The sequence below is a fragment of the Clupea harengus genome, chromosome 5 (assembly GCF_900700415.2).
Source record: "Clupea harengus chromosome 5, Ch_v2.0.2, whole genome shotgun sequence".
NCBI classification, from domain to species: domain Eukaryota; kingdom Metazoa; phylum Chordata; class Actinopteri; order Clupeiformes; family Clupeidae; genus Clupea; species Clupea harengus.
In genome coordinates, this window is record NC_045156.1 from 19655194 (window position 1) to 19680193 (window position 25000).

At 48.9% G+C, this 25000-nt stretch overlaps 1 protein-coding gene across 1 annotated transcript in view; it reads left to right on the plus strand.

Annotated features, from left to right (window-relative positions):
- The window catches only part of LOC116220473 (plexin-A1-like), a 141357-nt gene that overhangs the window by 109792 nt on the left and 6565 nt on the right, over positions 1 to 25000 (plus strand). The window contains exon 10 of the mRNA XM_031567178.2: positions 10574 to 10774. Within this exon, the coding sequence (XP_031423038.1) occupies positions 10574 to 10774 (201 nt within the window). The remainder of the gene's footprint in view (positions 1 to 10573; positions 10775 to 25000) is intronic.

Below are 25000 nucleotides of genomic sequence, written 5' to 3' on the forward strand. Positions count from 1 at the left end.
ACACTACTTCAACATAGGAAGAGTAGGTAGGGTGGGGGACCCCATCAAATAGTCTAGCATAGAGACAAGCACACACACACACACACACACACACACACACACACACACACACACTTTCATTCTAGCTGTGTTTCGGTGCCATGGGCAGTGTGCTGGGTGGTTGACAGCAACGGTTGTGTTCTTGGCAAACTCTCCGTTGTGTGTGTGGTTCAGATCATCTGTCTGCTTCCACGCTTGTTATTTCCCTGGTAGAACGGCAGCCGATCGCATCCGCACACTCACTCACCACGCATAAGCCTCTTCTCACAACACTCTACATCCTCAACCTTTCCTTAATTTGTTGATTAATTTCTTCCATCTGTGACTCTTGTCTAGGCTTTTTTTTTTTCTTCTTGGGATCAGCCCAAGAGAGATTTCTCACGTTATCTACCTGATCCATCTAAGCGTTTTAAAGGGGACTGGACAAATACTGCTAATCAAATGCAGGAGTTGGCTTGACTTGCCCCGACGTTTCGCCGCCTGCCCACGGGCCCACCGCGATCCCCCAATCTGAAGCCCAAACATAAATATCACGCCTGCTTGTGGCTCCTTCCACTCGTCCTTATGGCCCAGTTAAATGTGGCTGCCATTTAGAGAGGCACGCTCCCAAACTCTCGCTTTTTCTCTCCTCCATCTTCATATCAATAATCCCCCCATCAGAGTTCCGTTCACGTCCTCCCGTGTGTGCCCCCACTCCACCCACCCCCCTCTAGCTCCGCTGCAGGTTACTATGACAACGCACAGGTTCTCCCCCATCAACAAAGAGTGGCAACAGTGCTATCGCGACATCTATAATTGGTTCAGGTGCGATACCTTTACAGCGCCTTACAGTCACAGGACTAGCTGCAAAAACATACAGAATACATCTGTTTGTTTGTTTTTTTTTCCATTCCGGAGAATGTGCACTACGTCTAATCACAGTGTCAAGACATATAGGAATATGAATTGGTCAGAAATAACTATTGAAACAGTGACAGGGTGGGAGGGAGCGGAGGGGAGAGGAGACAGAGACAGAGAGAGAGGGAGAGAGACATTTAGAGGGGGGGGGGGACATTTCTCCCCTTGTCCTCCTCCCATGTCAGCTGAATGGAGGATGAGATAAGGAGAGGTGCGGGTAAGCAGAGAGCGGTTGTAGTGATCGTGCTGTTGATATGGACCCTGGTAGAACTGCCAGAGCCACGTGGTGCTCTGTAGATCCCCACTGTGTCCAGTGTGTGTGTGTGTGTGTGTGTGTGTGAGTCTTCACCAAAACCTGCACCTCTTCCTGTTCCTGCATTTCCTTATCTGTCTTCAGGAAGACAGTGGGAGGGGAAAGAGTGCAGGTCTGTGTGGTGTGGATCCCCAAGCCATAGGTGAAGCGCTGCCCAGTAGAAGGCCTCACTCGGCGGGGCATGGGGTTTTTGTGGGGGAACGTATGACATCTTTGGGCTGTGAACTTTCTTGGGTCTTGCACGCACGCACACACACACACACACACACACACACACACACACACACACACACACACACACACACACACACACACACACACACACACACACACACACACACACACACACACACACACACACACACACCACAGAGGGGGGATAGATGGATGGAAGAATGAGTAGAAGAAGGGAGGATGAGAGAGGAGAACACCCCCTGTGGATCTGTGGGCTGTGTCTTCAGGGCCAGCATGTGTATGTGTGTGTTTCGCTGCCCATGAAAGACCACGGTTGTGTTTGTCCATTTGTGTGTGTATGTAGTGTCTGTGTGAGTGTGTGTGTGTGTGTGTGTGTGTCTGAGAGTGTGTGTGTGCTTGTGTCTGGGTCTTATCTGCAAGAGGCAGAGCCTACACAGAAGGGCCAGAGGGCAGGCAGGCGGAAAGAGAGAAAGAGAGGCGAGGGAGGGAGGAAGGAAGGCAAATAGAGAGAGAGAGAGAGAGAGAGAGAAGAAGGGAGGGATAGAATATGCCCGTCTGCCAGTCTTGGCTCCCACATCCCTCGCAAGCCTCACTAGTCGGGGGGGGGGGGGGGTGGTGAGCCGTTAGTTGGGCTGTTTCAGCCAACCCTCCAACGCGCCTGTGAAGCCGCTGCTGCAGAGAAAGAGGGAGATAGAGAAAAGTGGGGGATGATAAAAGTGGCTGCTGATCCGATTCATCCTATTAGAGCTAATTAAAATCTAGATCCCAGTGACAGAGCAACTCTCCAATTTTCTCTTTTCTGCCCCAGAACCCCCCCCCCCCCCTCACCCCCCACCCCCCCATCCCACCTCACAACCCATTTCGTTAACAGTAGTCGGCGGCATAGTGAATAAAATATGAGTGGCGCGGAAGACGAGAGGAGAGGAGAGGAGATGGTATGGGATGGGGAGTGGAGCGTGAGAGGCAGATAAAATCCAAGAGAAAGAGATGGAGAGAGGGAGAGAGGGAGAGGGAGATGGAGAGATATGGAGAGAGATGGAGAGAGAGAGAGAGAGGGAGGGAGAGCACTCCTCTCCACCCACTCCCCTGTTGCCCCTTGGGAATCCCCGTAATTCTGCTTTTCTAGGGCCCGCACAGCTCCAGAGGAAACCAAAGCCTGTCACCGGGCCTCTAATTGACTCCAGATGTGAAGAGAAAGGAGTGAAGGAGAAGAAAAAAGGAGGGAAGAAATCAATGAAAAAGAAGTGAAATGAGGAAAAGTGCGCTGGCAGGAAGAGCGGAGCCGGGATTACAGGATGGGAATGACGCAATTTAGCTTTCCCAAAATGGGCTACAGCAGGGGGGAAACGATGGAGGAAGGGATGGAGGGAGCAAGAGAATGAGAGAGAGGAATGAAAGGAAAGAGGCAGTTGCAAATGAGAGGGATGTTTAAGGAACTGCTCTGTGCTGTGCCAGTTGGACCGTGACTATTCTAACGAGGAGAAGGAGGCAGGAGTGGAGAAAAGAGGAGAGGAGGGGAAGAAAGAGGGGGATGGAGAGAGAGATGGAGAAAGGCGGAGAGAAATACAAGGAGAGGAAACGAAGGCGTTTGGTGGAAGCTTGCCGCTCTGAGGCAAAGCCAACTGGAGAGCTTGTTGACCATGACCGATTGCCTTTGAGGCGACACACACACACACACACACACACACACACTTTGATTGACACCGCATGATCGTCACAGGACTCTCTGCCTCCCCAGTTTTTCCCGGAACCTTCCAGAGCACATTCCGGAAACTGGCAGGACTGGCCGACGTTGTTCTCCTGCTGATCTAATCATCAGAACTTAGACTCGATTTGGAGCGCTTCCACAAAGCTCTCCTTCACACCGGCGCTCGCTCCTCCCCCCCCCCCCCCCCACCACCACCACCACCACCACCCTTTGAGTTCATCCTCACTGGGCCCTGCCTCCACCCGCTGGGCCCAGTCCTCCACAGCGGCCCTAAACTAGTTAAAGACAGAACTATGTGACTCGGGAGGACTCGGAGGCTGCATTCCTTCCTGTGGTGAGATGCGGTCTGGCGCGCTGACTGCAGCTGGAGGCCGGCCAGGGATCCCTCCCCAGCCTGATTTTACAACCTGTCCTCCAGGACCGTATCTCTCATCTTATCCCTTTAAGGGGTTCTCTTTTTACCTTTGTTATCCAGTCTTTGTGATGTGATCCAGTGATCCCGATGGAGCCCTCCATCATTGGGCTAACAGCTAAGGATGTTGGGCTGTCTCTTGTTTTCTCACACGCCCTTGCTCTCGTTCGCTCTCTCCCGTCCTCCCCTCTGTTATCTCTGTACTCCCTCTCCTTTCCTCTCCTCTCCTCTTTCCCTCCTTCCTTTTCCCACCCTTGTCTGTTTTCTAGCGCCTCTCCCTCGTTACCTTTCCCCTCTCTCTTCGTGACTCTGCAGGCTGGCATCCTCATCCGTATATCAAGGGCTCGACCGCAGTGTCACGTGACCTCAAAGTCACCCCCTCTCCACACACACACACACACACACACACACACACACACACACACATTCAGCAGGCAGCCCCCCCGTGAGGCCTGAGCTGCGTGCCATCCCTCAGATTAATTAATGAACAGACACGTTAATTAAGAGCCAATGGCGGCCTCGCTGCAGTCTCGCTGAAGCCTTGTGCCTCCCCGGGTTACACACAGGTCTCTCCTGCTGCGCCCGCCGCATCAGTATGCAAACGGCTCCGCTCTCCTCTCCTCTCCTCTCCTCTCCTCTCCTCTCCTCTTCTGCTCTTGTTTTTTCCTCCCCCTCTCTCTTCTATTTTTCTCTCCCCCCCCTTCCTCCTCTCTTTCTCTCTGTTTGGCTTTCTATTTCTGTCTATCTTCGTCTTCCCCTGACTCTCTTTCTCTCTCTTCTTTCTACCTTCCGTTTCCATAGTCAATCTTTCTCTGGCTTCCTGTAACTCAGATCTTCCCACACTTCCATTTCCTGTCACCATCCCCTCTCTCCTTTCGTCTCCTCTCCCTCTCTCTCTCTCTCTCCTCCCCGCCATATCTTCTCTTCCCTCCCTCTCTCCCTCTCTTGGCGTGGTGAAGGCGCAGGGAGAGCAGGCTGTCACTGATCCACAGGTTTAATTATTCAAACAGGATTAAATCTTCATTTCCAGCTGCCTCTGCTCGCCTGCCTAATGGAGCTCGCAGATGAATATTGCATCTCTGGGAGGGAGAGAATCAGACAGAGAGAGATAGAGGGAAAGATGGAGCGAGGGAGAGATACGAGAGATGAACGGGAGGAGGAAGACATGGGGAGACATGGGGATGTTTTTGGGTTAAAAAAGGATAATGGAGGACAGCAACGTGTGGAGAAAGGGAGGAGAAGAGAGGGAGGAGAGGATAGGAGAGGAGAGGGGGATTCTAAAGAGATCATTTAACAGGGAGAGCGTGAGAAAAGGTTGGCAGCAGTGCCTTAGGTTACCAGCAGGCCTGTGTATCCCTGTATCTCTCCATTGCCCAGAAAAAAAATATATTTGTTCATTTTACTGAAAATGCCCCCAATAGATTTTGTCTGTCATCCATGATGCATCAACCTCTCCCAAACAGTTGTTCATCAACCTTAAAGCTCAACCCACGAGAGCAACTCCACCCACACTCCACACCTCCACCCACACCCCCAACCGAAAGCCTCCAACTCCCCTGTAAATTATTAAGCACCGTTGGATCAGATAATGAAACATTCACAGAGAAATGACTTCCGTGAATTAGTGGTGTCATCGTTATGACATCTGTGAGCATGGGGAGATTTGAACTGTCTGCTTGTGCTAATTTAATCACATCACATCACCCACACACACACACACACACACACACACACACACACACACACACACACACACCCACCATGGTCCATCTACTAGCTCTCAGCTGAGTCAGGGTGATTTTTCCACCGGCCGGAAATTCCTGGCAGTGGAGTGAGGGGGTCTGTGGTGTGTGTGTGTGTGTGTGTGTGTGTGTGTGTGTGTGTGTGTGTGTGTGTGTGTGTGTGTGTGTTTGTAGAAACGCACAGTCACTTGTGGAGGAGTTGGAGTGTGTGCATGTCAGCCAGGTTGCCTTTCTCTCACTGCCGCAACATGAATTATAGAAGGCAGATGTATGTTCAGCACTAACTTTAGGAACGCTCTCTCTCTGTAAGCACGGGGAGATTTGAACCGATTTAATCACAGAGCCCGCACACGCACACGCACGCACAAACACACACACACACACACACACACACGCATATAAACACTGTGGGGCATTTCCAAACTGATGTAACTTCTTACACCATTCTTCAGGAGGAAGCCCAACTCTCTCACTTTTCAGTCTTATGAAAGCTTGTCTCGTTGTCTTTTTGTGCTCGTTCTCTCTCTCTCTCTCTCTCCCTCTCGTCTAACTTTCGATTCATCCTTCCTTCGGTTTGTGCCCTAATTCATCTCTCTCCCCTACACTTTAGCTTCTCGCCGCCTCCCTCTGTCGCTCAGCATCACTCTCTCCATTCATTTGCCTGGCCCATATCTCTGTAGCGGTCCCAGGGTCTCATGTTTTATGGTTCCCCTAAATTGAATCCCAGATCCTCTCCCCTGGAACCGCTTCTCTCGCCCCCTCTCTCTCTCTCTCTCTCTCTCTCTCTCTCTCTCTCTCTATCTATTTTCTATTCTTGTGTCTTCCATGCACTCTCATACTCTCTCTCCCTCTTCCTCCTCTCTCTCCCTCTTCTTCCTCTCCTCTCTCCCTCTCTCTGTTCCTCCGTCTGCTGTGGAGTGGCAGAACATCTCCTCTTAATGAGCTGCCTCAGCTGTTCCAGCAAATAGAACCTGCCAGGGAGAAACATGAAAAGGGAGGGATGGTGAGATGGCGAGAGGGTGGGAACACAAGAACACACAAGTGTTTTCTATTTTTTTCTTGTTTTTTTTTCCGTTTTTGTTTTGCTCTTTTCTTTTTCCACGTTCTCTGCTGCTCCATTACCGTCCATTTGGCTGTCAAGCAGCAAGACGCATTGAGTGTGAAGTGAGTGTGTGTGTGTGTGTCTGTGAGAGGGGTTAACACGTTGGGGATTTCCGGGTCTCTCCGGGACCTGCTCCTCCTGCTTGTGTGTGCTGTGGGGAAGCTCTGAGGAACGACCCTAAACGCTTTCAGCTCCTCCTGATGAAGCCTTCGGAGAGTCCACAGCATCTGACTCAGTTCAGCGCCGTTCGAACACTCTTTGACTAAAGGCTTCCTTGCCAAGAGCCACGAGCAAGTTCTTTGGACTTTAAACCTTATTTTCTTCGTATTTGAAGTTCTCTTTCTCCTTGAAGTCAAATCGCATTAACCTCTTGGAGGACTTTAAATCACTCACATAGGGCCTTGCCTTTTGGATTAATACAGGAACCAGAGCAAGTGAACACACCAAAGTGAGATGCCCTGTTCAGGACCGCAACAGACATAAAGCATACGACAAGAGACTTCCATGAAAGCGTACAAGAGGGTTTTGCCACGACATGTCGCCTTCTGAAACCCAGTCAAATCACATTCATTGTGCTCTTCTCTTTTTTTTCTGTTCCTTCTCTCCTGGCTCTCTCCTGTTCCTGGATCAGTTTGTTTTGTACAGGTAGAGCCGTCTCCCTGCTCCCTTCATTTAATAATTGTGTTTTTTACCCCCCTTTTTTGTTTGTTTTGTCTTTCTTTTCCAAGGGCCTTATCTAAATTCCACACATCAGTTGTGAAATTAATTATGGATGAATTTGATCTTAACAACTCGGGGAAATAGAAAAAAAAAAAAGAATAAAACAGGAGCGAAAATGTGCTGTGTCCAGACAGGCTCTTCATTATGTATGCATAATGTTTTGCTTTTTGAAGCTTTTATTTATATATTTTCTGTCTTCTCTCGCAGCCTTTAATCCCCCCTGTTTTATTCATGCCTTCCCCGAGCCTGTATCTGTTTGAATCTCTCCCCTCTTTTCATTTCTTTCTCTCACCCCTCCCCTCTCTCTCTCCCTCTTCCACTCATTCTCTCTCTGACGGTGTAACACACTCAACCCTTGTCTGCAGGTGTCTGGGGGAATTAAAAGGTGTTTTGACCGCCCCTGTAGAATGGGGCTTATCTGATCCGCCGGACACTTGTATTGTTTGACCAACATGGCAGCCGGCGATGCCGAGCTGATAAAGGATTAAATTAAAGCTGAAATGGAGCTGATGAAAGAGAGAGACTCCGAGGGAGTGGGAGTGATAGACAGACAGAGAACGAGGGAGAGAAATGTGTGTGTGTGTGGTGTGTGTGTGTGTGTGTGTGTGTGTGTGTGTGTGTGTGTGTGTGTGTGTGTGTGTGTGTGTGTGTGTGTGTGTGTGTGTGTGTGTGTGTGTGTGTGAGAGTGAGGGAGAGAGAGGGCGAGCACCTGGACTTGGGTGTGCACTCCTTTCGTTTGAAAGTCCAGTCAGCTCAGCCTCCGGCTTCCCCTCCACACACACACACACACACACACACACACACACACACTCACACACACTTGTCTCCAGCAGCTTTTTGCTGGGCCTAAAGGTTAGCGCCGTCTCCTCAGCCGCCAGCATAATTAAGCGAAGAAGCGGGGTGAACAACGGTTCGTGGATTTATGTGATTTCTCCTCAATTAGCAAGACTTACAAAATGAAGCCTCCCTAGTCCTCCAGCTCCTCCTCCTCCTCAGCCTCCCGCGGGCAAGATGGCGCCTGGCGGCAGAGCCCTGGGTCTGGTTTGGAGGGAAGCACTCGCTCTTATCCCGGGAGGTAGAGTAGAGTAGAGTAGAGTAGAGTAGAGTAGAGTAGAGAGGAGAGTTGGATGTGTGCCTGTGAGTTAGTTTACACATGTTTGTCTGGGTTTGGCCTTCTTTCTCTGGCAGCTCGTTTGCACCATCAGCTATTTGTTTTCTCTCCTCTCTATCTTTACTCTCTCTCTCTCTCACACACACTCACACACACACACACACACAGACACACAGACTCTCCCTGTTTTTCTGTTGTCTCTCTCTCTCCCTCTGTTTTCTCTGTTGTCTCTCTATCTTTCTCTCTCTCGTGCTGTTTCTCTCTGCCTACCTTTTAGCTGCTTCAGCTCGACCGAGGCGGCCATGTTGTGTTGGAGACCCCTGTGGAGGGAAGGTGACCCCCCCCCCCTTGCCTTGCTACCGTATCTTTGGCCTGTTTTGCCCCTGCTCCTTGTCAGCCTCTCAAACATAAACTCATGTCATGGCCCGCAACTTTCTCCCCATTTTAGCCTGATGGCCTCTGCTCCAGTGTGAAGGCAGCCTCTCACGGTTCTGTAAATCATTCTGGGGGGGGGGGGGGTTCACCACACCAATGGTGAGAAGGATGGTGAGATCAGGGTTCCCGTCTCAGACAAAAACGAATGAGTGTTTGTTAGTCATCGTTCTTTCCTGCGTATTATTTTCTCTGAAACTTTCGCTCAGACACACACAACACATTTACAGAGCGCATATGGTGCAGCCACACCCACTGAATAGCCAACAAAAGTGGTTGCGGCTGCTTTTAATCCGGGCGCCACTTCAAGGGTTTAGCGAGGTGGTTTGTGGGTAGAGGAGCGCTGACCAATCAGAGTTGCGGTGAGCCAGACGGGGCTCTTAAAGCAGCAGTTTCCAGCGCAAAGTGCTTACCTGACACCCGGGAACTTCCGGAGGCTCAGCATTCGCACAGATGTGCCCATACATAACACACGCATGTACACACACACACCCATGCACACACACACACACACACACACACCACACACACACACACACACACACACACACTCTCTCCATGCACACACACATATACACACACAGTGAGTCATGTTGAGATCACTTTTGTCAGTGCCAACTGCAGAATAATACTGGCAGATGTAGACAGGGTTTCTGGAAAGATTTAGGAAAAAAAAACACACAAAAAAAACCTTACTGTAACAGCTTTCAAAAGTAGTCCCCAAACACTGGATAAACATGCTATCAGAGCCAGCAGTGTGCGTTCACATTTCAAAGTTTGGACAGCCCACACTGCGGGGAAAAATAGAGTTGTGTTCCAATTTTAGTTCTTTTTTTTTCTCCCCATGTTTTAAGATTGGTAGTGGCCTGTTGATTGTTCCAGGGTTTTATAAACGGTGTCGGACCCCACCCCACTGAAGAACCCCGTGAGCCTCGGAGTGTTCTGCCTGGCCGGCGTCATTAGGGAGGGAGGAAGAGAACGTAAAGGGAATTGAGTTTGAAAACCTTTTCATTGGGTCTATGCATAATACATAGCTCAGTTTTACATCCACCCATAAAACACAACCACATGAAAGATTAAATGGCAAATAATAAGGTTATATAAAAATGATGGAGAGAGAGAGAGAGAGAGGAGAGAAGAGAAAGAGAAAGCCTAAGGTAAAGGCTAACAAATGGCGTTGATCTTAATTAGTGTCTGTGGCAGCATCTATATGGACAAAGCAGCGTTAATCTGCTCATTAGCAGTGCAGAGGTGGGTGGGTGGGTGTCTGCCTGCCTTCTCTGTTCTGTTCAGGCTGAATGAAGGCCCTGTCGCTGGCTAGGGAGGCCAGTCAATATCTGCTGTCGGGTGGAAGACATGCTAATACCTTCTGTGTTTATCATCTCTCTATTCTTTCATTCATGTCCCTCTCTCTCTCTCTCTCTCTCTCTCGCACGCGCTTGCTCGCTCGCTCTCTATCGGTCTATCGGTGCCTGTCTATTGTAGTAGTATATTAAGTGTGTTAAGAGTGTCTCAGCTTTCATATGCTAATCCCTGTTGATTGATGGCTAATCAAAGTCTAATCTGCTGTAGGTAAACGCAAAAAGCCGATGAACAAACATGCCACTGTTTGTCAGCCGCGCTGAGCTGCTCATATGTATTTAAATAAGACGTGCGTGTGTGTGTCACTGTTTGTGTGTGTGTGTGTGTGTGTCAGCTCCTTTAACATCCTGACTACATCAAAATAACAAGCCACCTCTCTCTTTCTTCCTCTCTCTCTCTCTTTCTCTCTCTCCTCTCTCTTTCTCTCTCTATCCACTTCAAATCAAATGGGCTTTGTTGTGATGACTGTTTCCATATATACTGTAGCCAAATCACAACATTAATAATGATAATTTCTCTCTCTCCCCTTCCATCCTTCAGGACTGTCCTCAGATCATCCCGTCCAGCCAGATCTACATCCCGGTGGGGGTGACCAAACCCATCACGCTGGCCGCACGCAACCTGCCGCAGCCCCAGTCTGGCCAGAGGAACTACGAGTGCATCTTCCATATCCAGGGCGAGACCCACAGCGTCACCGCCCTGCGCTTCAACAGCTCCAGCATCCAGTGCCAGAAGACCACCGTGAGTGCAAACAAAAACACACACACACACACACACACACACACACACACACACACATTCATGGGCTCCGGCACACACACATAGACACACACTCATAGGCACACACATAGACACACACTCATAGGCACACACATAGACACACACTCATAGACACAAACACACACAGGGAGAGAGTCATACAGTGTATGCAATGACTCATAGCATTCCTGCTTAACATCTTCAGTTGTCAAGGCCAGAACACTCTCGTTATAACCAAAACCACACACACCCACAGAGACATAAACACACATACACACAATCTCACACACACACATGCGCACGCACATGTACACGCACATATGCACACACACACACACACACACAGAGACACAAAATAAGCCTTTATATTGATAATGTCTCACTTGATAACCACAGTGACATTATCTTGGTATTAGACATTCGCTTGACGTTCACAGCATAGCTGGATCTATAACTGTACCTTGTATTCAGTGAAATTGCAAATAGTGTTTGAACATTATATACAACTTAAGGCCTATTTGTTGTCTCCTCAGCCGTTCGTTTTGCACAGATGGCCTTTCAAAATAAAAGCCCGTTCCTGAATTCATGCATGGGCCTATTGAAGGGTAATATGAATGAGTAGAATATTGGCGAATTTAGGCAGGGAATGATGAACACATTTTGATGATTTTGATACAGGATTATGATACAGTTCTTGTGATTTTGGAATAGAGTTCAGAGGTTCAAACCAAGGCATGACATTTTATTTCAGCTTGATTTCAATAACATTCTAGTACGGATGAAATTACCTTATAAGTATGGCGGTGAAAGTTCTCAGAAAGTTGGGATTGTATGAAATAAAGACATAAGAACACAAACACACAAAAAATACTATTGCAAAAAATATTAAATATATAATATAATTAAAGAGAGAAATAGAAATCAGACACATACATACAGTATATCATTAATGTGTTTTGTAGGTTATGTACAGTTCAAGGGGGGTTTAAAGAGAAACAAAAATCACTAGATTTGTGATTGCAATACGTCACACAAAAAAAAAATCATAAAATCCTGGGGGCCACTGACACACACAACACACACACACACACACACACACAACACACACACACACACACACACACACACACACACACACACACACTTTCAAACACCTTACACAGACCTTAGCTCTCACCCGCGGGCAACAACTTAGTCACGGGTGATGACATCACACACACTCGGACATGTGGTCAGCAGCAGAGCCCAGTGGAAAGTCAGCTGTAGCCCACCCCTGCCCCTGCAGTGTGGGTGGTCCGCCCCCCCCGTCCCCCCCTGAGTTCAGCTCCCTGTTCCCCATCAACAGCCCTGACATCAGCCTCTGGCCGTAACCTGATCCCTTACGTAGGACCACTGAGCTGAGGGGGTCGGTGGTACACACTTGTCTACGGTGTACCGGGGTGGCGATACACGATCTGGCAGTGTGCCTTACAGGGGCAACCAGATCGTGGTGAGATGTGCCACAGACACCGGTGTGGGCCAGATGAGACGCCGCCGTTATTGGTTTACATGAAGCACACTCATGTTGCAGAGCGCTTGCCGATGATTAATATGAAAAAATAGATTTTTGGTGGGATACTGGGCAGACACCCCACTGGTGTGTGTGTCTCTGTGTTGAATGTGTGTGTGTCTGTGTGTTGAAGGTGTGTGTGTGGCTATGTGTTTGAAGGTGTGTGTGTGTGTGTATGTGCTGAGGGAGTATAGGACTGATATGTGATAGGGCCTTTTTTATAGACGAGCCTAAAACACCAACCATCAGCACAGCATATTCTAAGGGCTCACGCCCTTCAGTGCAGTAATTATGGCCCGGACTGAAATCCATCCAGCCCTATTTATTGTTGATTGGGTCTGAACTCAATACTGTCTGCTGAGCCCCGTGCCAGGATACAGGAAAATAGTTTTCCAGCTGACAGCCCTGAACTGGAAATGGCTTCTTTAGGCTATATGATGTACAGTTTGTATCCAAAAGAATGTTCTGTGTATGTGTGTGTGTGTGTGTGATGGACAGGAAATGTCACAGGGATTACTTGGGTGGGAGTGTTCCCAAGGGAGTGTGTTTTTCCTCTGCAGATGTGGAGGGCAGGGGAGATAGGGCAGGAGGGAGGTGTGTGTGTGTGTGTAGGGGTGTGTGTGTGTGTGTGTGTGTGTCTGTGTGTGTGTGATGGACAGTAAGTGTCATGGGGATTACTTGGATAGGCGTGTTCCCAAGGGAGTGTGTTTTCCCTCTGTGATCGGGGGGAGGTGTGTGTGTTTGATGAACAGTGAGTGTCTGGAGGATTACTGCCGGTGGGAGTTGTGGCTTCTGAGCATGCCCAGTAGAGTGGCTGTGCTTCACTGGGGCTGAAAATGTGAGGTGGAAGAAAAACGCCAAGATGGGATTGATCATGTTTACACTGATCCTCCACTGTGCTAACTCACAGACACACATTCTCCTCTCTCTCTTCTCTCTCTCTTCTCTCTCTCTCTCTCTCTCTCTCTCTCTCTCTCTCCCCCCTAATATTGTATCCTCCCCCCGCTTATTTTGAAAGGTGTATGAGGATGATGAATTGTCTGCTTTGGGTGAGAGAGCAAAACAGTGTGTGTGTGTGTGTGTGTGTGTGTGTGTGTGTGTGTGTTGTGTGTGTGTGTGTGTGTGGTGTGTGTATGTGCCACTGCTGGTAAAGTCCATACTTCCTGACGAGTGTGAATTTTTCCTCACCTTTTCCCCTCCCTCTCTCTCTCCCCCTCTCACTCCCTCTCTCTCCCCCCTGTTGTATCTCTCCCCCTCTCACTCCCTCTCTCTCTCGCTCCCTCTCTCTCCCTCTTTCTATCCATCTCTCTCACTCTGTCTCTAGCCACGCATCTGTTTCGCTCCTCCATTTTTCCTCCCTGTTGTATCTGTCTCCCGGCCTCCTCTCTGACTCCAGTCATCCACCTGGCGAGCGAGTGCGGGGCTCTAAGGATACAGAGTTGCTGTCGGCTGTCGGCGTGAGCCGGGGAGATCCGTCCGCTCTGCTGCAGTCGGCCCTTTTGTCTTGTTAGACTTCAACATCCCTCAGTTGTCAAAGCTGCAGAAAAAAAAAGCAGTGTGCCTGGAATGGATTCGCAGAACTGGGAGATAAATTAACACACATTAGAGTTGTGTGTGTCTGTGTGTCTGTGTGTCTGTGTGTCTGTCTGTCTGTCTGTCTGTCTGTCTGTCTGTCTGTCTGTGTGTCTGTGTGTGGGGGGGTGGGGTGAGACTGGGGTAAGACTGGGTGTGGGGGGTCTAGCTGATCGATTGAATAAACAGGAGGATAGTAATCCAGAGATAAGCCCTCAGAAAGACACTGCGGCTGAGGCTCCCAGTGCATTATTCAGAGAGAGAGAGAGAGAGAGAGAGAGAGAGAGAGAGAGAGAGAGAGAGAGAGAGAGAGAGAGAGAGAGAGAGAGAGAGAGAAATAAATAAATAAGAGAGAGAAATAAATAAGAGAGATAAATAAATAAATAAATGAGATAAATAAATAAATAAATAAATGAGAGAGATAAATAAATAAATAAATGAGAGAGAGAGCAAGAGAGAGAAAGAAAGAAAGAAAAGAGAGAGAGAGAGAGAGAGAGCGCAAGAGAGAGAAATGAGAGACTTGAGGTGGTTAGCTGTTGCACGTCTCTTGCCTTTTTCACACAAGCATCTCACTGGCAGTGACTAATGCTTTGGCTGTGTCTCTGTATGTGCGGGCTTGTGTGTGAGTGTAGGCACTTGCGCGTGTGTGTGTGTGTGTGTGTGTGTGTGTGTGTGTATGCATGTGTTGTGTCAGTGCAGACAGAAGAATGCGACGGTCTGTGTTTAATTCTCAGCATGTGAGGCTGTTTGCATTCCTGCAGTAGAAAAATGATCAACATTGCCTACATGAGAATGCTTGCAGAAAATGTGGCCGACATGAAGGAAGACTAATCAATTTTATAAGTTATCGCTCCAAGCCAGCTATACACACACACAGACACACGCACACACACACGCGCACACACACACGCGCACACACACGCGCACACACACGCGCACATATACATACACGCAATCAACATCAAAGGACTGGGTGCACACTCAGATATGATAAACACACGCACATGCTCAATCAATCAGTCAAAGCACAGACTCACACATCATACACAACTGCATACTTGCAATATTTTACATCAAAGATGAACACATACATCATACCTAATAAAACACACACACACACACACACACACACACACACACACACACACACACACACACACACACACACACACACCCACACACACACACACACACACACAGAAATACGCTCTTTCTCATACACAATTACCTTCTTATACATTTAACATCACTGCAGATTAACAGATGCAGACACCATACACAACACACCATGCGCACGCAGACACACACACACACACACACACACACACACACACACACACACACACCAACAATACACTCACCACCTACTCTGCAGTCCTCTCTGAGTGCATGTTGATTTGGGCACCCTGACTCCCCCACACGGTGATCTCATTTGGGGAGAACAATGGCACAGATCGGCGTTTGGCGGGGAAGCACGGGCGGCCGGTAATCAGATCCATGTCCTCTCTGTCCAGCATCACAAAGCAGACACGCACTCAGAGACACACGCACACACACACACACACCACACACAACACACACACACACACACACACACACACACACTCACTCACACTCACACTACACACCTCACACACGCTGCGCCCCATTGTTCAGCTGCGGCCCACAGCGGCAGCCAGGCTCTCACAGAGAGAGCGGGAGAGAGGAAAGAAGAGAGGGAGAGATAGAGGCTGAGAGGGAGAGAGGGAGGAAGAGAGGGAGAGAGAGAGAGAGAGAGAGAGAGAGAGGCTGAGAGGCTGTGGTGATGAACAGGCAGGCTGCGAGCTTGGATGCGAGGAGCAGCCTTGGACGGATAACTCTCCTGCACTGTGTAATTAAGTGGTTTGATAGCGGCAGGCCAAGTTCTGGTCTGTGTGTAGTTTCTGTTAGTGTGTGTGTGAGAGAGAGAGAAAGAAAGAGAAAGAGAGAGTGAGTGACCAGGAGAAAGGGAGAGAGCACCACACGCCGTGTAGCGCGTGTGTTTGAAACCTTCTGGTTTCTCCAACAGTGGTGATCCTTTTACCCCGGCGGTCAGAAGCACCCAAACAAGTTCCACATTCTCCACCCTCACAGCATCTGTGCATCCTCCACACTGGCAGCCACTCAGCCCGCCTGCCTCTCTGACTGTACACCACACGCACACACACACACACACACACACACACACACACACACACACACACACACACACACACACACACACACACACACACACACACACACACACACACACACACACACACACACACACACAGTCTCTCTCTCAACCACAATTTCTTCAGCTAATACACATACACCCACACACATTCACACTTGCACACATTTTCTCTTATGCTGAAACACACACACATGATCTCTTATTCTAACGAACTCAATGCTACACACACACACACATACTAGCACACACACAAACATATTGGCACACTCTGAAATGTTAACAACTTTCTTGGTCTCTCTCTCTGGTTTCCTGCATCTCCCTCTGTAATCATGTGTTATAGTGTAGGGATCACCACAGGTTCATGGGAAACTGTGGCTGCTCCTGGGATCAGACGACTGACTGAACCCAGCTGGTAGTTGCTGGAGACGGATGAAGGGAGAGGGACGGAACTCCCTTGTACTCATGGGAAATGTAGTTTCTGAAGCAGAAAGGCACTTCTATTTTTGACACAGAATCAGGGGACAGTAGATAGCATCTCCACAGAGCCTGCACTATTACTTGAGCAGAGATAAAGGAGTAGCTCTTCCCACCACCCTATCTCCTGCATTACCCCTGTAACTCCAGGAAGCAAAAGCAGAAAATATTTGTGTGTGTCTGTGTGTCTGTGTGTCTGTGTGTCTGTGTGTCTGTGTGTCTGTGTGTGTATGCACTCATATTGGTGTGATTGTGTGTACATGTGGGTGTATTTGTGCATACCTGCATCCACGTGTGTGTGTGTGTGTGTATGTGTGTGTGCAGCAGCTGTTTTTAAACAGGCTTGAGGAGTACGACCAGGGCCTGATGAGATCCAATTAAAGCAGACACTGATAAAATGATGATGAATTACAGGCGGGAAGGAGAGACCCATGAAAGAGTGGGGGAGGAGAAACTGAAGTAGTGGGTGGAGGGCAGAAGAGAGGTAGAACAAGACTAGAAAAAGAGTTAGATGAGAGAGAGAAAGACAGACAGGGAGGGAGGGAGGGAGGGAGGGAGGGAGAGGGAGGGAGGGAGGGAGGGAGGGGAGGGAGGGAGGGAGGGAGAGAGAGAGAGAGAGAGAGAGAGAGAGAGAGAGAGAGAGAGAGAGAGAGAGAGAGAGAGAGAGAGAGAGAGAGAGAGAGAGAGAGAGAGAGAGAGAGAGAGAGAGAGAGAGAGAGAGAGAGAGAGAGAGAGAGCGAGCAAGCATACGTCAGAAGATGGTCAGGTAATTTAAGAGAAGGGAATACGAAAAGGGTGAGTCAGAGACATGGAGGGGGAAGGTGGCAAGGAAGGGGGGGGGGGGTGAGTGGAGATAAGACAAATCAAGGGGGTGGGGGGGGGGTAGCCGTATGGTGGGTGGCGGGAGGTGGGGGGAATGAGCGAATTGGAGGACAGAGAGGATGAGAGTAAGGAGGCTGATGGTGTCTGCCCCTGGTCAAGCATGTGGATGGCACAGGAGGAGAGAGGGAGGAAGAGAGAGTGCGAGAGAGAGGGAGAGGGAGAAGAGCAGGGGGTAAGCGTGCCCTCAGGGCAGTGGTTATTACCTGCTGCTAAGGTCTAATAGGGTCCTGATCCCACACAGAGAACCTCCTACCCACTGGGCAGAGAGAGAAAGAGAGAGAGAGAGAGAGCGAGAGAGAGAGAGATGCAACAGGGATAGATCGAGGGAGTGGAAGAGAGAGAAGGACAGAATTTGTGTGTGTGTGTCTCCCATTACAGCATCCCTTTCACACAGAGTTCTTGTGTGGTTTTATCTGGTCAAGTGTCAACTCTGAAGTGCTGCAAGTGTTTGTGCCATAGATTGTGCAGTGAGCTGCCTCTAGTTGTGTGGGAAAGCTCTCTGAAGATCCTTCATATGAGAATATATCTGAGGTGTATACCAGAGCTGACATGTCCCAAACACTAGGCAGACATTCCCATGTTCTAGATCTCCTCTCTCTCTCTCTCTCTCTCTTTTCAACAAACACACACAGACTTTGAAATGAACCATCTGGAACCATAGGACAGCCCCCCTGTGTGTGTGTGTGTGTGTGTGTGTGTGTGTGTGTGTGTGTGTGTGTGTGTGTGTGTGTGTGTGTGTGTGTGTGTGTGTGTGTGTGTGTGTGTGTGTGTGTGTGTGTGTGTGTGTGTGTGTGTGTGTGTGTGTGTGTGTTTGTTTAAGAGAGTTGACAGCCAGACACTGCCCAGCCTTATAAACAAGAATGATCTACACAAGTGCAGTCATGGAGCACAAGGTGAAGGGAGCAGTGGTGTGTCTGTCTGCACTCATCCAGTCTCTCTCTCTTCGTCGTTCATTATCCTCCCTCTCCTCCCTAACTCTCTTTGCCCTTTGACGTCCTGTGTTTTTCCTCCTCCTTCTCTCCTCCCTATCTCCCTCCCTACCTATCTTATCTGCCTATCCCTGTTGACCCTCCAACTTCCTTCCTCTCTCTTCTCCCTTCTTCCTCTCTTCTCTCCATCCTACTTCCTTCTCTGTGGTCTCCTCTATCCCTCTCTCCTCTGCTGTGACGGGTGACGTTCTTGCGGCCTGTGTCCTCACTCCTCAACTAAATAAGAATGAATTGCCACTCGGCCATGGGCATATGGCAGCCTCTCACTCCTCGCTCTCCCTCTCTCCCCCTCTCCTCTTCTCCTCCTCCTCCTCCTCCTCCTCCTCTCCATCCCTGGCCTCAGATGAGAAGAGAGAGGAGCCGCCATCAGGTGTGCGGAGGAGCCTCCCTCGGCAGACACGGCAGTAATTAGCGGGATCAGGCCCAGACTTTAAAGAAGACAAGGTGTCAGAAAGAGTTACCATACAGAGCCCTGAAGACCCGGAGGAGAGAGGGAGGGAGAGAAAGATGAGGGAGGAGGCTCGGGAGGGGCAGGGGAGAGTGCACCTGCCAAGAAGAAGAAGGAGAAGAAGAAGAAGTAGCAGGGAAAAAAGATGGAGGAAGGGGAAGAGCAGGAGTGGAATGAGAGGAAGTTACTGGACTATGACTATAAAGCTAGTTTCTGCAATACCTGTTTGAGTCTGGACAAAGTGCTTCTAGCGGAGGACTGACCCAAGGTTGGAGGTTGGATGATGTCAGAGATCTCCACCGGGGTACCATTCTACTGCTATTCCTGAGCTGTGGAGGAGAGGAGTGAGGGAGTTCATGTGAAAAGAGATAGGAGGGTTGAGGGTCGAATGAGAGCTAGGTGGAGAGATAGGCAGGGAGAGAGGGAAGGGATGCAGTGTAGAGCAGAGGAAAAGAGGGGGAGTCAATGACGAGGAAGGTGTGGAGGAGAGGAGTAAACGACTAGAGAGAGAGAGAGAGAGAGAGAGAGAGAGAGAGAGAGAGAGAGAGAGAGAGAGAGAGAGAGAGAGAGAGAGAGAGAGAGAGAGAGAGAGAGAGAGAGAGAGAGAGAGAGAGAGAGAGAGAGAGAGAGAGAGAGAGACTCACTCGATGAGGGGGAGATAGAGCTTGGACAGACATTGATGAGAACGTTTTTTTTTTTTTTTTTTTTTTTTTTGTGCCAAGGCCAGCACTTCCTCTGCATGCCTCCTCTACTAGCTTTTCATTTCCATCAGCGGCGCTGCCCTGTAATAATCCTGTCAAAGTTGCCCCAGTAATGGGATCTGCTCCCAATCCTGTTAGCGGCTGCAGCCATTTCCCCCGCTGTATCACAATGAGTGCAGACAGCCATTCAGCACTGGCTGACCACAGATTAATACCATGTTGGATTACGGCTTGATCCTTGATTATGGCCTATGAATGTGTGTGTGTGTGTGTGTGTGTGTTTGCATGTGTAAGTCTATTTTTGCTGACGTGGGTGAAGTGTGTGTGTGTGTGAGGCAGACAGTGATATTAGTTCTGCATCACCCTGCCACACACACTCAGGAAATATCACCCTGTTGCTCTGTCATTCCAGCTCAGTGGAAGGTTAAGTGTCTTGTCAATAGCTTGCTGCATTGTTTCAGTGCCGGGCCATTTTAACTGGAAGCACCGGCGCAAAGCTCCCACTATTAGCATAATATTCCAAGTGCCTCTCTCTCCACACTGGCTGTAATGTATGCAGCCGCTGCAAGCTAGCCGCGCGGTCCTGCTGTCAGGAGTCCGGGAGTGCAGATGAAAAATGAACACCTATAGTGAAACCCCCAGACGGCAAACTTTCAGACTAAGCCTAGTGCAGGAGAGTCAGGTGCTTTAGAAGGAGCAGCGTTGGCATGAAGGTGACGGTTACACACAGGTGTTGGGAGACTGGAGGCACGTGACTATTTAGACACACCGATCAGAGTGAGTCACGCCTTGTCAGTACTGCCCTCAGTAGAGGATAGACTCTGAAGGATACAGATGTTCTGGTGTGAGGGTGATGTATAAGCTACCTTATAGGTTTCAGTGGATGTGTTAGGACTAGTGCTGTCAATCGATTAAAAACAAAAAAACGAATTCATTGCAGAATTTGCTGTGAGAGAGCTAGCGACTAGGTTAGCCGGTCGGTAGTTAGAACGAGGTGTACAGCCCATCAGGTTAGTAGCAAATTGAAGTGCTCAATAAACTTGCAAGCTTGTGAATTCAACAAAGCTCTGTGTCCGGCATTTGATGGCCCCAAATACTTTAACCATTACATATGCAGAAATAATAACAAATTACAAACAATAACAAAACCTAGGCAGCGGCGTTAATTCCGTTAATTCAAGTTAGTTCAATATTTCAAATGAATCGCAAACATTAACGTGTTCATTTTGTGAGCACTAGTGTGCACATGTGTATATTTATGTAAGTGCGCATATGTGATGTGCTTGCCGGGGATAGCGTCAAGGGAGGTAGGGTAGGGTGGGGCGGGGGTAAGGTGTAATCTATTTTAAGTCACCCACGCAGGTACACCTTCAAAGCATGACTAATTAGCCATATGTGACCCTCACAGAGGCCTTACTATCCTTTCACACTCTGTTTTTCTATCTCTCCCTCTCTCTCGCTCTCCCTCACTCTCTCCCTCTCTCTCTCTCTCTCTCTCTCCTCCCCTTTCTCTCTTACTCTCTGTTTCTCTTATTCTGTTCCTCTAGCATCTTCTTACCGGATTTCAGGAGTATCGGCACTTTTCACCCACTCACATATGTACCACCATTCCTCTCTCTCTCTCTCTCTCTCTCTCTCTCTCTCTCTCCCGCTATCATTCCTCTCCAGCCGTGATCTATCGCTCTGTCAAAACAGAGAGGCCGGAGAATCTGGAGCGCAAGCCCTCTCCTCTCCTCTCCTCTCCCCTCCCCTCCCTCCAGCTTCATTAATCGTTCTCAGCAGTTATTTATTTGTTCATTCGTGCCGTCTCTCCCCCCAGGTGGGGATGCAGGCAATGGCAAAAGGGGGTGCGCCCACCCACCCACCCACACCCACACCCACCCCTCCATGCTGCTAATTTCGGTCCTGCTGCTGACTTGTTAGTCAGGCAGGAGTGGGCTGTGGGGAGGCGCCCGCACTCATTCGCGTTGCCGGGTGGTTTTTATCTCTCCGCTCGCAGTTTATGTCTGCGCCGCCCGGCTTTACCTCCCTGCCAGCACGGCACGGTTGCCAAGCACCGCACTCCGACACAATCTCTACCTCTGCAATATTTTGTTAAGTATTAAACATATATATGGAGGGATATTGGGCGGTGGGTCGGGAGGAGGGGGAGATGAAGTGCATCTCAGTGGGGCTTCTGCTGCTGTTCCTCCCTCCTCCTCCTCCTCCCCCTCCTCTTCCTCTTTATATGGCCTACTCGATTCACACGCTAGTGGAGGGGTAGACATAGCAGGGCAGTTGCTGTAATGATCCGATTCATTCACTTCTCTCTCTCTCCCTCTTTTTCTGCTCTCTCCATGTGTTCACACACACACACACACACACACACACACACACACACACACACACACACACACACACACACACACACACACACACACACACACCTGGCAGGAGGCTGCCCTATGTGGTCCTTCCCCTCGATGTTAGTGTTATTGGAAGGGAACACGTGAGCCTGTTAATAAATTATGAATGTGTTTTTGCACCTCTGCCGACCACCCCGCACATGAAGCTGCGTGGAGGGCAAAGTGGAGGGGGCTGGTTGGGGTGGGCAGGGTGGGTGGTGGTGGTGGTGGTGGTGGTGGTGGTGGTGGTAGGGGTGAGGGGTAGAGGGGTAGAGGGGTAGAGGGGAGGCCGTTAAACTTTAATCGGGACAAGCTTCAGTGGGAGAGATAAGAAAAGAGAAGGAGGAGGAATACAGAGAAAGGAAAAAAGATGAGGGAGGGCCAGAGAGAAAGGAAGGAGAGATAGATCTGAGGGATGCAACTCTCCTACACACACACACACACACACACACACACACACACACATCAACACATATAGACACACACATATACAGAAACACACATATACAGAAACACAAACACATGTACTACCGCACACACACATCCCAGTGTGAAGTAAATATTTATGATGCATTCAGGAGAGGGCTTGTGGCCTGTAGAGTGTGTGTGTGTGTGTGTGTGTACTGTAGATGTGTGTTTGTGTGTGTGTGTGTGCACATGCCTGTGTCTGGGGGTTTCATAAACAGGTGTTGTGTACAATCCTCTACAGCTTGTCCCAGCAGCGTGCAAGTGATACAATAATGATCTCTGTTACAGAGGAGCGGGATCATGGTGTGTGTGTGTGTGTGTGTGTGTGTGTGTGTGTGTGTGTGTGTGTGTGTGTGTGTGTGTGTGTGTGTGTGTGTGTGTGTGAGGGGGCACCTAGCAGATTGCAAGATCCTTAATAGATTTGCAGGTTGTGGGAGGGATTTAGTACACCTCTGCCAATGAGAAGGCCTGGAGTAGGATGCAGATATCAGTGATATGTGGGAAGCTGTTAGTTTGTGTTTAGGGGAGATGGATGAATTGATGGGTAGAAGGATCAACAAACAAAAGACTATGAACGATTAGTGAATGATAATTATTGTGCATATTTATTTCTATCTAGAGTGACTTTTTCTAAGATACCTCTTTACCTAAGATTTTTTTTATTTGCGTCATTGGGTCACTTTGGGTCACTTTGGGTCAGTGAAGGAATGACCAGAGGCCATGTGTATGCGAAGGACCCTACGTGTTTAATACGTCTTGGCATTTTTTGTAGTTGTTTTTGAAGGTGTAATGCAGCTCGTGTCAAAACAAAATACATCCCTTCTGTGGCTTCAAAAGAGTCCCTGTATGTTTTTATATATAGGCTAACATGACACTTCCCATTAGCATTGATCTCAGATCATTATATTATCTATCAAAAATGTACCTGTGTGTATAATGTCTGTGGAACTGTACCAACTTGAAGAGAATTGATAGTTCAGAAATGTTTGAACGTTATTACTATTAAGGATTGATAGAAATCAATCACATGTGTGTTATTCCTTTGGGACTGATGATTCCCAACATATCTCTCCTTACTTCTCCCATTACTACTTCAGCTGACCAATCATAAACCCATTAAAGGTCTGATTGCATCCACTAGGGACTCACACTTTCTAATCAGGTTACAGGTGCATAAATAGATACTTCTTAATAGAAGGTGTTGTGTGTTCAGGTCTGGAGGCCATGATGATCTTGTTCTCACAATATGTTCAGGATTGTAGCAGTGATGGGCTGAAGTATGGCTTTTAGGATGGGCTCTGACAAAGTGCTTGTGTGTGCTGCATTGTGTGTAGTCTCTAGAACTGACTGAGATTCGCATTTTGAGATTCTCAGCTGTGTGTGTGTGTTTGTCTATTGTCTATTTGTGTGTGTGTGTGTGTGTTTTGGCGCTCGCTGAGGCCTGCTCCGGGAGAATAGGAAGCAGCCCCAAGCAGATGTGTCACAGAGCAAATTGAAAATGCCAATTTCACTTACTGCCAACCAGTGCTTCTCACGCCCCAAAATCCTGCCACTTATTTCATGTGTAAATTAATACTCTCCACACACTAATTCACAATTGTCTGTCTCGTCTGTCTTCCTCTCCCTTGCTCTGTTTTTTCAACTCTCCCCGCTCCCTCTCTCTTTCTAAAACCTCTCGCTTTCTCTCTCTCTCTATCTCTCTCTCCCTCTCTCTATCTTTCCCTCTCTCTATCTCGCTCTTTCTCGCAGTAGTCTTTTCTCACCCCTTTTCCCCCGTCCTCCCCCTCCATCCGCTCCTCAGGTCCTCTGTGTCGTGTTCTCACAGCATAAAAAAAAGGTGTTTGAGATCTTGTCCGCCTCCGTGGCCGTCGAGGAGCAGACCTCCTCACCACTCCAAAGTTTGCAGCGTTAGTTTCGAAGCCCCGAGCGGCGTAGAGACTCCCGGCCTGTCTGAACCAACCCCCGACTCTCCCTCATCCCAAATAAATAAAATATGCACCCGCCTGAATAATACAACAGACTTGTAGACAGACTGAGGCTTGCGAAAAAAAGGCAAAAAAAAGACAAAGAAAAAAAAAAGAAAGCAACACTATTGCAGCAAACGCTGCCACAAGTTCCCCGGTTGGAAACCATTGGTGATTGTTCACGTTCAGCACTCCCTGGATCCTCCCGGTGAGCCTGGAAACGTGATGCCGTGGGTGTGCACCAAACACCCCCCACCCGATGAATCACAGCCCGTACTGTTCTGCCCTGGGCTCAGTCAGTAGCCCCTCAGGCTAGCCAGACTCCCTGCTAATACTGCGGACTAATTACACAATTAAGCTGGCAGGTTCTCCAGCACAAGACTGGTCTCACAAGACTACAACGTACTGTCTGCGCGTGCGTGCGTGTGTGCGTGTGCGTGTGTGTGTGTGTGTGTGTGTGTGTGTGTGTGTGTGTGTGTGTGTGCGTGGGTACATACACAGGCTTCTGTTAGCCCTACTTGTGGATGAGAGGTTACTGTATGTTATCTGACCCACTCTATCCTTATCAGCCATGTTGTCC